We start from the raw sequence: 16,132 nt of genomic DNA on the forward strand, positions 1-16,132 counted from the left end.
GGAGCAAGGGAATCGAAGCTGCCACCAAGGGGTGCTGCAAGTGGGTAGGGTTGTCAGAGAGTTGTTGAAGTGAGCCAGTTGGCTGGGACAACAGGCGAGCATCGGGGGCTCCGGTCTTGGGGGGTGGCAGTCAGGAGGGGCAGGACAGCTGGAAACATAGGAGTTTGTGATCAGAAAGAGAGTCTCAGAGTCTGGGGTGCTGGCAGCCAATCAGTTCCTGGCCATGACCAGCCTATACCCTTTTTATCTATAAATTGAACGTTATTATTGTAATAGCTTCCTTCCCGAGGTGGCTTGAAGCTTAGCGAGTAACGCTTCAAGACCTCGGCAGGGAAGGTTCTGGGCAGGGGAGCTCTTGCTGTGTGGTCCCCAGTTCTCTGCAAGCTCTTTCTTTTTGTAGTTTTCAAACCATCACACAGGCTGCTTTCAGCCAACATATGGAAGCAACAGCCAGCTCCCTGTTTCTATAGCGACTGAGGCGCTTCAAAGAGGGAAAAAACAGAGGGGCGCTACAAAATTAACAAAGGGGAAATGAACAGCACAGATATGTGACATATTAAAAGAAAAAATCCAAGAGGGACAGAAGGTGACCTAGTTTTATCGCAACTGAGACAATTTCTAGCAAGCACACTTGACTATTTTATATTGTTATACTTTATGTCGTGCCATGTTATATTTTACTTTTTATTTTGTTTTATTATGTTTGTCACATTCACCTAAAGCTGTAAAGTGGGGTTGACAGAATGCAGCCCTGTTCCTGGTGAAACGTTAATACTGAAACACGACCATGAGGTTCAAGGAACTGGGAGAACCAAGGAAAATTCCAGGCCTTGTTAGTCTTACTCCTTGCCAGTTTGCAGAAAATCAGGCACGCCGAGGCTCTCTCTGCGCTTGCCATTTCTTTCTTCCTTGGAGACTGCTGCCAGGAAGGTATCCTGGCTTTGCAGTATATACATCCTGGCTGACGGCTTCCGAGCTGTGTGACCTCGGACAAGTGCCTTAACCACTCTGTGCTCCCAATTTCCTCATCTGTAAAATGGAGAGAAAAATCCCAACTCTCAGGAGTGGTTGGAAACCCCTGAGCAGGGGTGAGGATCACCATCCTGGTTATTCTGACATCCTCTCTTGTCTTTCTTTCCCTCCCAGTTGGCCATGGACAGAGTGAAGGGGAAAGGATGGTGGTCTCTGACTTCCATGTTTTCATCAGGGATGCATTACAGCATGTGGATCTCATGGAGAAAGACCACCCCGGGCTCCCCATCTTTCTCCTGGGCCACTCCATGGTAAGTGGACTACAGAAGACCCGGTTCAAAACCGAGGTGGGCCTCCGTGTTGGAGAAGGGGAGCCCTGTCTCCCCACCCCACCGCTCATTGCCCACCTGGGTCCTCTCTGTTGGTGCCCCTTTTTGGGGGAGTTCCCAGGCAATTTAGTGCTTAGGAAACAGACCAGGTTTAGAGCCCTAGAGACAGAGCCAGAGAGGGTTTAGAGCAGGGCTGTTTATTCCTCCCCAGGGCTCAAGAAGCCAGGGAGGTTGCCAGCAGGTCCTTATCCAGTGTGCCACGCGGGCATATTGGGAAAGTGATCTTTTTTTCTTTCTTTCTTTTTTTTTTTTTTTTTTCTTTTCCCGGAACCCCTTTGGGCCCTCAGGGCTATTTCCTAGGGAGGCTAAGAGGGCACTTCTGGACCCTTAAGGGACACTTCACAGAGAGGGGGGCAGGTATCCCAGTTAGCAAGATGTCCCAAAATGTGCCAGAATTGTTTCAGAATTGTTTCAGAATTCTTCAGTATCAATGGGAAGTGAGGACAAAGGATCCCTTGTGGAAACAATTCCCTAAAAGTGGCTCAAAATCCTTTTCACCTTTTCAATGTATTTTTAAAAAAAAACTCTCAGAATCAACCAAGTGTAATGTTTAAATCTGGAGGCCCTCAAACCGGCAGCCCCCGGGCGTGGTGTACCAAAAAGCTGGTTGGCTGACAGTATTTGTAACTACTTGAATTTGAAAGCCTGGGGGCCTTTGCATGGACGTACGAGATGCCAGATCTGTTTAATCATGGCCTGGTCCCCTTCTTTCATTTCTGTCACCTGCCTGGCACCCCGGTAAGCATTTGAGACGCATTTGAGATTTCAACTCTTGGTTTAATTTGCCTTCCAACATCAGCATCATCCAAATTCACCAGGTATTTTCATTGGAACTTAAATTTCTGGGCTCTTTACTGAACCAGGCCAAAGTACAGCAATCTGTTTTTATAATCAGATTACAAAAATTAAAAATACATAATATAACAAAAACAAATCGCATTAAGACTGACAATGGATGAATTGGGGGGCTGCCACTTTGGGGTTTGCAACGAAGCAGGAATGTATTATTATTTAACTTGCTGCCCATAAGCAGGAACCTTATTTATATCCTTCTGCAATGCTTGCTCTTGGAAAACCCAGAGAGAGAAAAAAAACATTTGTAATAAAATAATTGCGGATCGAGTTTACCCTACACTTGATGGTTTCCATTCCAAGGTGATGTTTGGGGCTCTTGGCCAGAAGTGCAGGTTGAGAGGATCCTCTTAATCACATTCATGAAACATTCATGCCGTGGTTTTGACAGAACGCAGCAACTCTTGCCTGTTCTGCTTTTTTGCAGGGAGGAGCCATTGCTATCCTCACGGCTGCAGAGAGGCCAAGCTACTTCTCGGGCATGATTCTAATTTCACCTTTGGTTCTCGCCAATCCTGAGTCGGCGACAACTTTCAAGGTAAAAGGACTTCTGGTTTTGGGAAACTCCTGCAGGTTCCTTGGGCCACTGAGCATCCATTTACAGCCAGAATTTGGGGAAAAGGGGCCAATGTCCTTTCCTTGACTTCAAGCGCTATTGTATTATGTACAATCGGGACAAATCTCAAATATTGTTGCCACTGGGGTTCTAAAATTTCTCAAGTCACATGCAGGTTTTTTTGGGTGGAGGATATTTTTGTTTGTTTTTCTTTTTGCCAAAGACAAAAGAAAATGACTTCCTGTTTGTGAGGGCTTTAATAGCTGGGTTTAAAAAGGAATAAAGTTTCCACGTGCTGTTAATCTGGGTAAGTATCCTTTGGGAGCAAGTCAAATGCAAGGCTTGAGCTGTTTTTCATCAAATATTTGCCAACTTCAGGGGAAAAAAAAAGAATGAATAGAATGAATTCTAGGTAGGTCCTCAAGATAATATTTCCAACAGGCCACTTTTTTCATAATTGCAACATAGTCTGTATTCATTGTAACTTTGTAACACTGCTCCTTCCCAAGCACTTTCACCTCCAGTTCTGCTGGATTCATCATTTTGTTTTTCTGGTTATTATGTTACACAATGGCACATGTGGATGGAACACAGTTTTGGTGCTGGGGCTTTCAGCTACTTTATTTAACAAGACAGATGAGCCCACAAGTAACAGCTAGCAATAGAAAACAGTACTTTCTCTCCCTGATAAGGGAGCTGTAGCCTTAGCAAGGATGCTGGATGGTGAAGGTGAGTTATTGATGGGTTATTGAAATAGACCTGTTTTTTGAGGGGTATTAGGTTTAGGTTTAAAACAGACACAAAACCCCGAGGGAGGGCGAAGGACCCCCCCCCAACTCGTGGTGTCCCCACAGAGCGCTTACCCTCACCCTGATGCTGGCCAGTGGGTTTAACGGGTACCGCTGCCCCCTGAGCCCACTCTTGGGCCTCTTGAAGGAGGCAGGACATGGTGGCCTCACGCCAAGTGACAGTGGGACCATTTGAACAGTGGTATCTGCTTAATGCCTCCAAGATTCTCCTCACTGGGGAGCACAGTATCAGGAATGACATCTTATAAAAATGTCCTAAAATAACTGCCCATAACCAGAGACATGATCCATGTCTCCCAAGAGAGGGTCCTGTTTCCCAGGCTTTCAGTTAGAATCAGAAAATCTCATCCACTTGAAATGGGGAGGGGCTGGGCCAAAGAGAAATCTGGAATTGCCAGGGCTCAATTATCTGAGAGTTTAACTGGAGCACGATTGTTTATTTAACAGGCTGAAGAAGAGAGAGGGCTCGCTCCTTTGAGTTTATCTCCACTTTAAAGATAAGCACCGTACTTAAAGAAGTCAGTTTACTCTCAGTAATTTTCGGGGTGATGTACAGGCAGCAGTAGAATCCCAGATCCACCCTGCCCTGGTCATGAAAATAGTAAGGGTCTCTTACATGGACAGATTACTTCTTTTTTTGAATGTCTGTTTTACTGATTTTTTAAAAATTTCATTTATTAGAAAAGTCATGGGTTTGGCTACTTCTTAATCAGTTAAGTGTGCAAGAGGGAGGGTGGCTTACTTCACTTCTCCCATAATGACTGTGATGACATAATGCAAAGCCAAATAATTCCAGGGTTCTTATCTAAGTAGAATAAATAAGATCAGGATCCGAAGTGGAAAGGGGAGCCACCTCTGTGTTCAATGGGCTTTGGTTTACAGACATTTAGAAAGTTCAGTGAGTGCCAGGACTTGCTGTGCTTTCTCACTGAGCCTCACTTAGCTCTTCGCATCACCCTAGGAACAGGCCATGCCCTGCTTGCTCGTTACGATGGGAAAGCTGAGAAGGATGGGAGAGCACGAGAGCCTCCCAGGATGAAACCTGTGTGAGGATTTGAATCCACTCTCCACCTGGAATGTTTCCTTGTAGAAGGAAATGATGTTTTCTGCAGTGGATGTTTTCCCTTAGAAGAAAAGCCAGGGATCCTGGGACCTTTCAGATAAAGTGGGGGGAGGGGTGTGTGTGACAGCAGCTGGGCCTGGAGGCAGGGCCACCAAGGTTTCCTCCCAGAACCCCACCCCACCCCCGCCCAGCTCTGCGCTGACTGGTGAAGGGGTTACTTCCGGTCAAGACCACCACTGTGACCTCGTCACGGTGATCTAATAGATCACAGTGATCATTGCTGATCATCGTGATCTATTAGCCTCGTGCTAATAGATCACCTTGTCAAAGCAGAAGCCGGCTGTCCCAGAGGGAACATCGGTCTCACCTTATTAACCAAGACAAATTGGGTTTCCCCTTGCCCTCAGACCTCCGAGAATACATCTTCCCCACCCTGAAATCTGTTGCTGCTCGTGAATCTTTGGCAATGTTGACTGACAGAGTCTAAAATTCACTGGCCCAACCTGTCCCCTGGACTTTTTGATTATCCTCCACAGATTTTCTAGTCTGGCCTGACAACCTTCCTGAAAGAGTCTTGCCACCTTTTTAAAACTTTTTAATTTAATTTTTTAAAAATAATACATTTATTAGGTTCAAAATTCGAAAGGTGAAAAAGGATATACAGTGAAAAGTTCCCTTTGCCAGTTGGGTGGGGTGATAGAGGTGGGAAGTGGGCAGCCAGCCTCTTGAATATCCTTCCAGACATCGTTTTTGCATCGACAGACAATCTAGACGCTTGTCTGCCTTCTGTTCCTCTTTTTCACATGAATGGGAGATGCTCTATGCACGTTGTGTTTTGGTTGCTTGGTTGGTCTTTGGGGTGTGGGGGGCAGGTTTGGTTTTGTCATTTTGCTTAGCGATGTATCTTGAACTCGTTGCTGATCAGGACCTCTCAGTGTTCCAGTGTCTGGGGAAAACTTGGTTTAGATAAAGAAGGTTCCCTGCTGATCGAACTTTGGGTAAGCCAATCGGTCACACCTGGAAGCCTCAAAGATAGAAAGATTCTTAGAGATTGCCTCTTGCCTTCTGCTTTATGGATGAAAGAGCCCATGTAGAGATGGGGAGGGACCTCCCTAAGTCATGTACTGGCCGAGCAGAAGGTCAAATCCTTATCTCGTGACTTCTCGTCCAGGGCTCCGTTCATCAGACTGCCCGATGGTTGGCTGTATGGCATGGGGTACATAGTAGGGCAATCCCCCAATTCCTCAAGTAGGCACCATAAGGTCTCCAAGCCTTCGAGTACAGTCAGGAAAGTGGAAAATGATCATATATACTCCCTTCCCCCAGCCAAAGTCCTTCCCACTCACCTAAATCTTCCTCCTGTCTGGTTCTTATATGGATGATCTCTGTTTCTAATGAGCTGGGATATGTCTACCCTGGAGAAAAGGAAAGGAGGACAGAGGCTTTTGGCTCCCCAAACACTGTCTGTGCTAGGAATGTGGTTCCACAAAGCAAATCACAGCAGCAGAAATTGAGAAACAAAAATGCAACATGCTAGGTTAAATCTTGGCTGCTTGAATGTTATTCTTTTCCAGAAGATTCTGGGAGGGCAGAGTGGGAGAAGGGAGTGGCCTTCTCCCTGGGAGAAGCGCTCGGTTTGGTTGCATGACACACATTGTCTCCTTCCGTCTCCACCCTGCAAGTAGAGAAACATTTAATCCCAATTTACAGACTAGGAAATCAGGCCTATTGCCTTGCTCAAGAAACCTGGTGCACCAGCTCAGGCCAGTTAGCACGGCGGGGTGCTCCCTTTCACCCTGAAACATGACGGAGATGATCTCCCTTAACTTTACCCCATTTCCCATCTGACTGTTACTGGCTTGTTTTAATCACCAGAAATCCAGAAGGCCCTGAGGGATGAGAAGGGAGGAAACGGGGCAGGGGTGTGACTCTTTCCAGCTTCAGATAAATTTAGACACAGGAGCCTGGAGACTTAGCTGTGATCATGAACTAGCACATTTGGCAGCAACGCTGAGCCGTGCAGAGCTAATTTACCTCTAGCCTACAGGTGCCCGCTGTTTAATAACCAGGTGTTCAGACACTTGATACTTGGGACGTCTTAAGATTCCAAGCAGAATTTGTCTTCCCAACAAGTCTCATGCACTTGTTTATTTATTTATTCAGCACATCTTTGGTGACTCCCTTTTCTGGATCTGGCACCTTCCAAGCACTGGGGATGGAGCAGTGAACAAGACATCCCAGCCCTAGAGTCCTATACTTCCAAGACACTTCATGGAAAAAGGACTGCAGGCTCTTCCTATTTCGTGCCTGCCTTAAAGCATTACTTTCCCTCCCAAGAAAATCTGGCGTGGCCCCGAGGGTCCTCAATACGTCACTGATGTGGCCATCCCATCACGCCTCCCCCGGAAGGCACAAAGTCCTGTTCTCTGTGGCAAGGGTTGACTTGCTGAAATCACTTTGGAAGGCAGCAATTGTAATTACCTTTCTCATGTCAAGTCTTTCACTGGCAGACGCTTAAAAATGATCTGAGAGAGCCATTAAACCTTTCCAATCAATAAAGGCACTTGTGAACAGTACTGCATCTGTATAGTACTTGAGGGTTAGAAGCTTCCAATAATTGAAGGAACTCTGTGAGTGTATGGCAAGTGTATGCCGAATCCACATCTCTTTCCTATCAGTGTCTTGGGTTCACATGTGGGAGAGTTGTCCTCTTTGTGGGTGAAATAATTTGGGGCTCTGGCTGGTACCACTTTCCTTTGTTACAAAGCCACAGGTCATGTTCTTTGCCTGATGTCTCGACTCTGATTGACATTTTCATTTGTTCACGCATCAGTCAGCTGGCAAATGTTTCTTGAACTTCTTCTCAGGGGCAGAAGCCAGAGAGGGAGAAAGAGATGAGCTCTGTAGAAATTAGGAATTAGGGTTCCAGAAATCCTTGGAGATGGGTTGTATTATCCCCAGTCTATAGATGGTAAAACCAAGATTCATAAACTTTCTTAAAGATTCAGAACCAGGATTTGAATCCAAGTTTGCCTTGCTTGAAAACTTGCTTTGCTACCTGCCTCTTCCAACATCACGTCCAGTGAACTACGTGTTCATTCATATATCTTGACCCCCAGATTATCCTCAAATGACAAGACCTGGTCCCTGTTGAGTCGACATTGTTGGGAACTCTTTGGTTGCACGAATCTGATTTAGCCTGCTGTGGCCACAGTGAGGGTGGGAGTTTCACCACAAGGGTGGCCTGTCTGAGCTGGATTTGGGGCTCTTTCCACACTCCCGCAGGATCCTCCGAAGAGCTTGCATGAGTCGATCGACAGGGCGATGAGGACGGTAGTCTCTAAGATGCCACTTCCTTCATGGGTGAGCTGCTTCCCTCCCTCTTTCCGCCAACGGAGGTTGCCTTCTTCTTCCTTTTGTAAATTTGTAGGGGGCCCCTCCTGGCTAATGGTGGAGGCTGAGGGGGGTCATTACCAGGCAATGACCAGATGACCAGCCATCTGGTCAACCTTGACAGACATGCTCTTTCTGGGGTGAGGGGCTTTCCAGGACTGTTTCCCTCCTTATCAAACGTGACCCCACAGACCCCCTTCCCAATCTCCTTCTTGCCTTCCTTTGTTGCCTTGATGACCCCACTTTCTCTGCTTAGTTCTTTCTTTTCCAATCCCACTCTTTCTTCCTCCACTCTATGTCATGCTGATGAAATAATCAAACCATACAAAAATAAATAAATAAAATGATAAGTAGCAGGGAGAAGGTCTTCTGCAACTGTTCAAAGCATCCAGCCCCTGCTTCATAGCTCTCTTCGGTCTCTTGGGTCTTTGGGGAGGAGGTTCAGCACCTAATGTTCCTTTTTAAGCCACCACATTATTGTCATCAAATGACTGACCTCTGTCCATTTGAGTCATGTGGGGAATTTGGTTTGGAGCTTAGCCGGCAGGTTTAGAGAAAGAGCTGGCAGTCAGGGATGTCCAAACATTCCTCATCATGACTCCTTAAAAACAAAGTGTCTGAAGCATCTTGCCCAGCAGTGTCACCCATACCTTCGGTTCCATCTAGCACGAGTCAGGGATGCTTTCCCTGCTCACAGACCAGTGGTTCTAGAACCTGCTTTGCAGTGGAATCACCTGGGAGCTTGGAAAAAAAAAATGATACTGGTGGCAGGCTATCACTTCAGGCCAATTAAATGAGACCCTCTCAAGGTGGGCCTGGGGAACGGTGTTCTAGAAGCTCCCTCGATGGTTGTAAGGTACATACAAGTGCTGGGAGGGATGGAAGAGAGAAGAGCATTCTGCCTCCCAATACACTACCTGGATTTAAGGAGGAGGACCTTACAAATGAAGTGCTGTCTGGGAAGACAAGGAAACAATGGTCATGTCAAATGAATCCCTGTACTTAAGAAATCTCCTTCCTGGTTTCCTCCTCCTCTGGCTGCTTTGCCTCTTCCCTCTCCTTGCACACTTGTTGGTGTTAACTTATACCCCAGCCTTCAAGTAATCATCTCTTTTTGCTTTCCTAACACTGATGAAATGCAGAACACCAGAAATGTACTGGCTTCTAACAATGGGGATTTATTAACCTACAATTTACAGCTCTGAGGCCATGAAAATGTCCAGACTAAGGCATCAAAGGATGATACCTTCTCTGAAGAAAGGCTGCTGGCGAGCTTGGGCTTCTCTGTCAGATAGCAAGGCACATGGTGACATCTGCTTGTCCTTCTCTCCCGGGTTTTGTGGCTTCGCCTCTGGCTTCTCCATCTGTGGCTTTTTTGTTAAATTTCTCTGGGTGCTTCTCTGAACTTCTCTTTCTGTATGTATTTATTTTATCCTCTAAAAATGGACTCCAGTAAGGGGAGTAAGACCCACCTTGAATGGGCTGGGTCACATCTCAATTGAAACAACCTAATCAAAAGGTCTCACCCACAACAGGTCTGTACCCACAGGAATGGACTAAAAGAACATGACCTTTTCTGGGTACGTAACAGCTCCAAGCTACCGCACCATGTGAAGGCCCTTCTGTGCTCTTGGTGACATCCTAAAGACATTGAAAAAAATAATGCATTCCCTGCACATTGCATTCCTGCACATTGCAGTCCTGCAGGGATGTGATGCCTCCTATACATTTGTCATTGAACAACTGGTTCTTGTTGCTATGACACCAGTATCTTCAACTGCACCATCAGCTACTGGAGTTCTATGACTCTGCATTAGTCCTTTTAGCCACATTTGCTCATCTGGAGCCTACTGGTCTAGCTCCCTTGGAGGAGGGAGAAGATCTGCGGTGGGAGCCCCTGTTGCAGGGAGTCCATGGCCGGACGCATCCATCGGCCCACCCACCTTCCACCTCCAGTCCCAAGCATGATACATTCTTGCCACATCTCCTCCTGCTTGGCAGCTGGAGGTGACAGAGCCTTTACCTGGAACGTGGCTTTTCGTACCTGGAAGGGGGTGGGGAGGTAGTCAGCCGCCACTAATTCTTTACTTCCCTCCAGGGACCATTCCTTGCATTATTCATTTTGCAAAGAACATACTTCTCCTCTTTCATTTTTCCTGTGAACCTGTTCCCTTAAAAGCTTCCTTTAGCTGCAGAATGTTCCTGTGTCAATGGAGAAAGGAAAGCTGGCTGCCTTGATGAGGGGACAGAACAAGTCTTTCCCTATAATTCTCTCCTGGAGGGAGATTCCTCTGCAAATCCCTCTTCCCCTGCCCCCTCCCCACCCCTCAGACATCAGAGGAAAGCAGGTTGGCTCCCAAGCATTGCCTTTTCTGATCCCAGTTGAGGCCGGCAGGCAGCCTAAACTGTCAGCAACTTCTCGGTAGCCCTGGATGTAGAGGCCCTGGCACTTTTTGGTGCTAAACATTTTGGTTTAAGGAGGTACCGGCCGCAGAAATGTAGATTCAAGGACGCAGGTAAGTATGTCACTCCCCAAATGACCAGTCATGACGATCGACCGACCCTGGTGCCTGGGTCCCCGTGGAATCAGGTAATGGGGACTCCAAAAAAATCAATCGTTGGCAAAAGGGCAAACTGATGGTTGGCTCAGAAGAAAGCATGTGGGCTCTCTTTCCTTGCGGTGTTGGAGTGAGTCCCAAGGTGTTCTGTCCCCAAGCCTCTTTCTGACTCTTGGATGTCAAATCAGGGTGATAGGCAGGAAGCCAGCTTGCAGGAAAGCCTCCGGGTCCTCGAGAGGACAAGGCAGGTGGCATGGGTCACAGCGTCTGGGAGCCTGACATCTGTATGCTGTCCTGTTGCCCAGCATAATTCCTGAGTGTGGTCGGATAACTGAGTCGGCCTCGTGTTGATTCCAGAAGCAGTGGCAAGAGTCATGGGAAACAGCAGGAAATCTGGAGATCAGTTCCTCGTAACTTTGGAATATATACTAAGATTTTTTTTTTTCTCCTAACAATGTTGCCCTAATAATGGCCTGAGAAGACAGATCCGTTCCTGGAAAGTCCACTCTCCTTTGTATTCTAGGACCTGAGTGGAAACCATTGGCTGGTGGGAATTTTCTTGTGTCTTATTTTTTTAGGCTTTGAAAGCCCAGGACCCAACTCCTGAATTTAGGCTCTCGGGGTAGTTCTCAGTCCCCAGAGTTCACAGATATTTCATGCATGTCTAAAAGTCCCCAAAGCCTCTGTGAGAGGCCCTAGAATTCTGAGCCCTTCCCTTCTTGGGCTTGTCTTTAGAGCTGGTCCAAGATGCCATTCGACTCTTGAATGTTTCCAACATATCCTGTCCGCCTCATGAGGCTTTAGGCAGTGTGGATGGACTCAAAGCAAGGCTCAAAGTTGAATTTCCTTATATCTCTATGTCCAGGGCTTGGACTAGTGCCTGGCTTGTTGGCAGCTGTGAGTCGGCACAAATAAGCTTTCTTCGTCTGGACTCCAAGGTTGAGCTGTAAGGACCTATGAGATTCTTAGAGGCAGGGGAGTGGGCCTCCTTGGACTCAAAAGGAGTCACTGATTATTAGCATATGAAGAGTCAGGAGTTAAAGACCTGAGTCACAGATGAGGTTCAGTACGTGGATTCCTTTAGTGACAAAGCCCATTTTGGTCTCTGCCTGAGCCCCGGTGGTCTGAGAACCCGTTGTGATGGCTATGTCCCATTCCTGCTTGTGCAGGTGTAGAAAATAGAGCCCTTTATAGCTTTGAAGCTAAAAGGAGGTTGGGGCAAGTACAGCTTCAGTGTCACTATGGAGAATAGCAGGGGCTGCTGGTTTTGATCATATATAGGGAAGGCTCGAATGCCCAGTTGCATTCCTACAGAGAAAGAGAGGAAAGACAGAGAATAAATACAGACAGGGTAATATAAAAGGAAACAGTGCCCTCAGACTCAGGTCTGCTGCCCTATCTCTTGAGTGTGTTTCTGGGCCTCCACTTTCTTGTCCATTAAATGAGGATAAAGACCCACCTCGCAGGACTTTCATAAAGACTAAAAGACAGAGCACTGAATACCGTGCCCGAAACACCAAAAATGTGAGTGTCCGGGGTACCGACAGGATATAGTTCTTTAAGCTGTGGAACTTGTGTCCTTGACACACACCAAGAACCCACTGCTACCTTCGAGGGCATTCTAAGTCCAGCGTTTCACAGCTCACTTTTGAAATAGCATCTTCTGTCCGCAAGTGTCTGTGCACATTCCAGAGATGAAAACAGCCTCTTTCTGGAGGCAGAAGTGTGAGATCTGGGTTCTCTCTTTTCCTGGGTAAACACAAGATCCAGAAAGAGAGACGATGAGTGAAGGGGGTGTTCACATCTGAATGGGGTTCAAACTCAACGAACAGAATTTAAGCACCTACTGTGTGTAATGGTCTAATCAAACCTTCTCGGTGGTCCTCTGGGAGTATCCATTTTACAGATGTTGAGATTCCTTGTGCAAGCTCACAAGGGGACAGAGCAAATGCGAGTCTCTTTCCTTCTGCCACACACTCAGCCTGGCGATGGTTTTTGTTGCCTTTGAGAGAAATCAAATTGCTAAAGAGATTCTGATCAGAGCAAAACTTTCGAGCCATCCTACTTCCCTCAGGTGATCTAGGGGTTTCTGCTCCTGCGGTGTATTTTTAGCAGCCCTTGAGAAATGACTTGTGCACCAGAGCATTGGCCCAGGCAGCTCCTGCAAATAATTCACAATTACAACCAATGAGTGATCACCGGAGGGCAACCACACAGAATCCAGAGCAGACAAAAATAGACCTGCCTTGGCTGCTGCCAACCACGGAGGGCTGCCTATCGCCAGCTCACCCACGGTGGATCCGAGCCAGGACTAGTTAGTGCCTCTCTGAATCAGAATAAAGAGTTGTTGGGTGTTCGGTCTTGAGTAATCAGTCTCTGGAAATGAACCTGGCTGATGTTCAGCTTGGGTGTCATTTTCCTTAATTTGCTGTAAACTGTCACTTGGGAAGAGCCGGGTGTGGATTCCACTCACACTCACTGCTCGCATTTTCCTCTCCCCGGCTAGGTCCTTGTTGCAAAAGTGCTCAACTTCGTCCTGCCAAATATGTCCTTGGGGCCGATCGATTCCAGCGTGATCTCTCGGAATAAGACAGAGGTGAGAATCTTTCTGAAAGTCTGGGGGAACTTTCGGGCTGGTGAGAGAGTGAAAGCCAAAGGCCCCTGTGGGAAATCCCAGTTTCGGTTAAGTGATGGGGATATGAAGATGCATCCAACATCACCTGGCTTCAGGACCGGGCAGATGACGAGGAGTGTGAGTGATGTTTGAGCTGTGCCCTAAACATGCAAAGGAGCTGACCAGATGGGAGTGTGTGTGGTCTATTTTGGTTCCAAGTGACAGCAGTCTAAGTCGAAGTAGTATAAACAAAAAGAACCGTGAATTTATTGGTGAGCGTAACTAAAGGTTTCAGGCATGGCTGGCTCCAGGAGCTCAAAAACGTTGTTCAGGACCTGTCTCTCATTTCTCCTGTTATTGGCTGCATTCCCAGCCAGGCTTTCCCCAAGGGGAGGCAAAGATGGCCACCAGTAGTTTTACCTGAGCCAGCCCAGTGGAAAGAAAGAACTCTTTCCAGCAAAAGTCTCAGGGTTGATTCCTATTGGATCCTTGTCCAGGCCTGGGTTGTTTGGTCTACTCAGAAACCAAGAAAAGGGAGGGGACAAACCCACTCATATCTTGGTGGGAAAGTGGTAGCAGAGGAAGGGAGAACAGACTCAGGCCAGGAATATATCCTACATCCATGGGAGGAAAATGGCGCCAAGTGGAAGAAGTGGCACAGGTGAGGATAGGGTGTGAAGAGATTATAGCATGTTTGGAGAACAGCAAAAGTTGGGTTCGTTCCACCAGAGTGTAGAGGGCAGCAGATGATTGATCATAAAGCTCCTCATAAACCCCGTCTCCCAAGAGCATGTCACACCCCCAAAGCAGAGCTGCTCTGCCTTCTATAAAAGCAAAGCAACCAAAGGAAGCTCAGAAAAAAGAGGTAAGGCGGCTTGAGGAGTGAGTAGCTGAGGAGTTGTGCCGTCCAGTCGACATCACTGCCTCTGGGACCAGCCACCAGGGTGAGCATGGACAGAAGGTCAAGGTCAAGGTCGACCGTGTGCCTGAAATGCTGGGTTCGAGCAAAGCCCAACATCCCATGGGTCATGGTTGGTCCATTCAAATGCTGCTCAGGAAAGCACCCCACTTCCCATTGAGCTAATGGGGGTCCTTCTAAAAACCAGCCCTTCCTTCATGCACCTTCCCCTGCGCTGGGCCAGGCCGGGTGCTGGGTGCCCTTTCGGCATTCATGACAGCCTTGTGCGGGAGATCTTAAGGGCCCCATTTTACAGATGAGCCAGGTGACGCTCAGCAAGGTGAGAGGACGTGTCTGGGGTTCACATGTCATCCACCTGGATTTGGTCCCTGGTCCCCCCCTCTCTGTGTAGGGTCAGGAGCCTCTTATGGGTTTGCCAGTTGACAGAAAGCAACACCAGACACCTGAAAACTACTGAGATTATCGTCGGGATTAAGCAAATCCTTTTGCTGCTCTCTTGCCTCAGTTTCCCCTTTCGCCTTAGGTGTCTGAAATCACTTAATCGCTGGCTCCCTAAGAACCCTAGGAAATGCAGTGGGGTTCTCCAGCATTCCAGCAACTTTCTCTGGTTTCCTTGGGATTTCAGTGGCCAGCCTCTGGCTTTGTTATAAAAGTGGGCCTCCCATAGCACCACCCCACACCACCACCCCTGAGTCTTTGAAGAAAGAGCATCTCAGTGTCAGCATGTAGGAAGGAGACTTGCTAGATCTGCCCAAGACAGTCCTGTTCAATTAAAGCATTAAATTTAATTTAACTTAAAACACCCATAGCACCTCCCAAACCCCCATTTTAGGGCCAGATTTGACCCACAGAGCCAGCGGGTCAGTCCTGGCCTTTTGAAAATGATATTTGGTAAAGGAAAAAAAGAAAAGTTTTTAACTCCAAAAGGCAGTTTTGTGCACTGAAAAAGGCACAACTTCAAGACCCAGAAAGATAAACGTGGGCTGTTTCATTTAATCCTGGCTTGAATGATATCACCACTAACCCCATTTCACAGGAGCAGAAACAGGCTAATGGAGGTTAAATAACACTGGTCCAAGGCTACCCAATTAGTAAGGAGCAGCTGGGATTTGAATCCAGTTTGGTCCAAAAATCCATGCCCCCGTTCCTCCTTTCTGCTCGTATGTATGAGAGAGCCTAAAATGATTCCAAGCCCTCTTTGTTTAAAAGTATCCAATCTCAGGGCTTTCCTCTCATTTTTGGCATGATGGAAAATTCCAGAAGGCCTTACACAAAATGTACGAGTCTGGGGCGACCGTGCAAGCAGGCGGCTTCGCCTGCTCCCTGCTCCACCCCCACCTGCCTCCCCACATGGCGTCACTTACCAGGTTTCTGGCTATCCAGGTAGACAGTGTGATTATTCAGAAACGCTAATAAATGTCCCTGCTGGGAAGAAACGGATGAAAAAAGGGGGATGGTCAGCTGGAAGCAGGAGCCCAGTTGGGATCGATAAGGAGCAAGAGTGTCCATGCGTTTCTTTGCAAGGACAGTTAGCCCCCCTGCCCCTTTGCCAGCCTGAGTTTCCCTTGCAACAGTCTGTCCAGCTTTAAAAATAGCAATGCTTGGTGGGGAGAACGTGTTCAGAAGAGACACCTCCGGGATCTCACATCAGGACGTCTCCAGACACATCTTTAGCTAAGATATTTCCCACGGAGCCCTGCAGCTCTAAAAGCCTCAAGAAGAAAAAGAACGTTTGCCTAACGAGCTTCCTTGAAGCACGACCACGAAGGAAAGATGGTCTGGGCTAGGGGAGGGAAGATGTTGCAGGTAGGATGGGAAGGAAGATTTGGTGGAAGTCTGTCTCTGGGGCAGCGGGTTGGCTCCGTCATTGGACTGTCAAAAGCAGGATGTTTGTTTGGGGTTTGCTGTATGTGTGGCAAGTGTCCACACACCCACCTCACACCACACCCTTTACTGGCATCGCTTTGCAGCTGCCACCCCACAGACTGCCTGCGTGGGGCAGAAAGA

General features: G+C 47.5%; 1 protein-coding gene across 5 annotated transcripts in view; it reads left to right on the forward strand.

The window, feature by feature from the left end:
* Positions 1 to 16,132, forward strand: part of MGLL (monoglyceride lipase) — a 134,796-nt gene that overhangs the window by 101,112 nt on the left and 17,552 nt on the right. For 4 of the 5 annotated variants that reach the window (XM_037803231.1, XM_037803219.1, XM_037803240.1 and 1 more), the window contains 4 exons: positions 1,147 to 1,283; positions 2,641 to 2,751; positions 7,927 to 8,004; positions 13,099 to 13,188. In XM_037803231.1, the coding sequence (XP_037659159.1) occupies positions 1,147 to 1,283; positions 2,641 to 2,751; positions 7,927 to 8,004; positions 13,099 to 13,188 (416 nt within the window). The remainder of the gene's footprint in view (positions 1 to 1,146; positions 1,284 to 2,640; positions 2,752 to 7,926; positions 8,005 to 13,098; positions 13,189 to 16,132) is intronic. The other variant, XM_037803224.1, reaches the window with a different exon arrangement.

The sequence above is a fragment of the Choloepus didactylus genome, chromosome 1 (assembly GCF_015220235.1).
Source record: "Choloepus didactylus isolate mChoDid1 chromosome 1, mChoDid1.pri, whole genome shotgun sequence".
Classification (NCBI taxonomy): domain Eukaryota; kingdom Metazoa; phylum Chordata; class Mammalia; order Pilosa; family Megalonychidae; genus Choloepus; species Choloepus didactylus.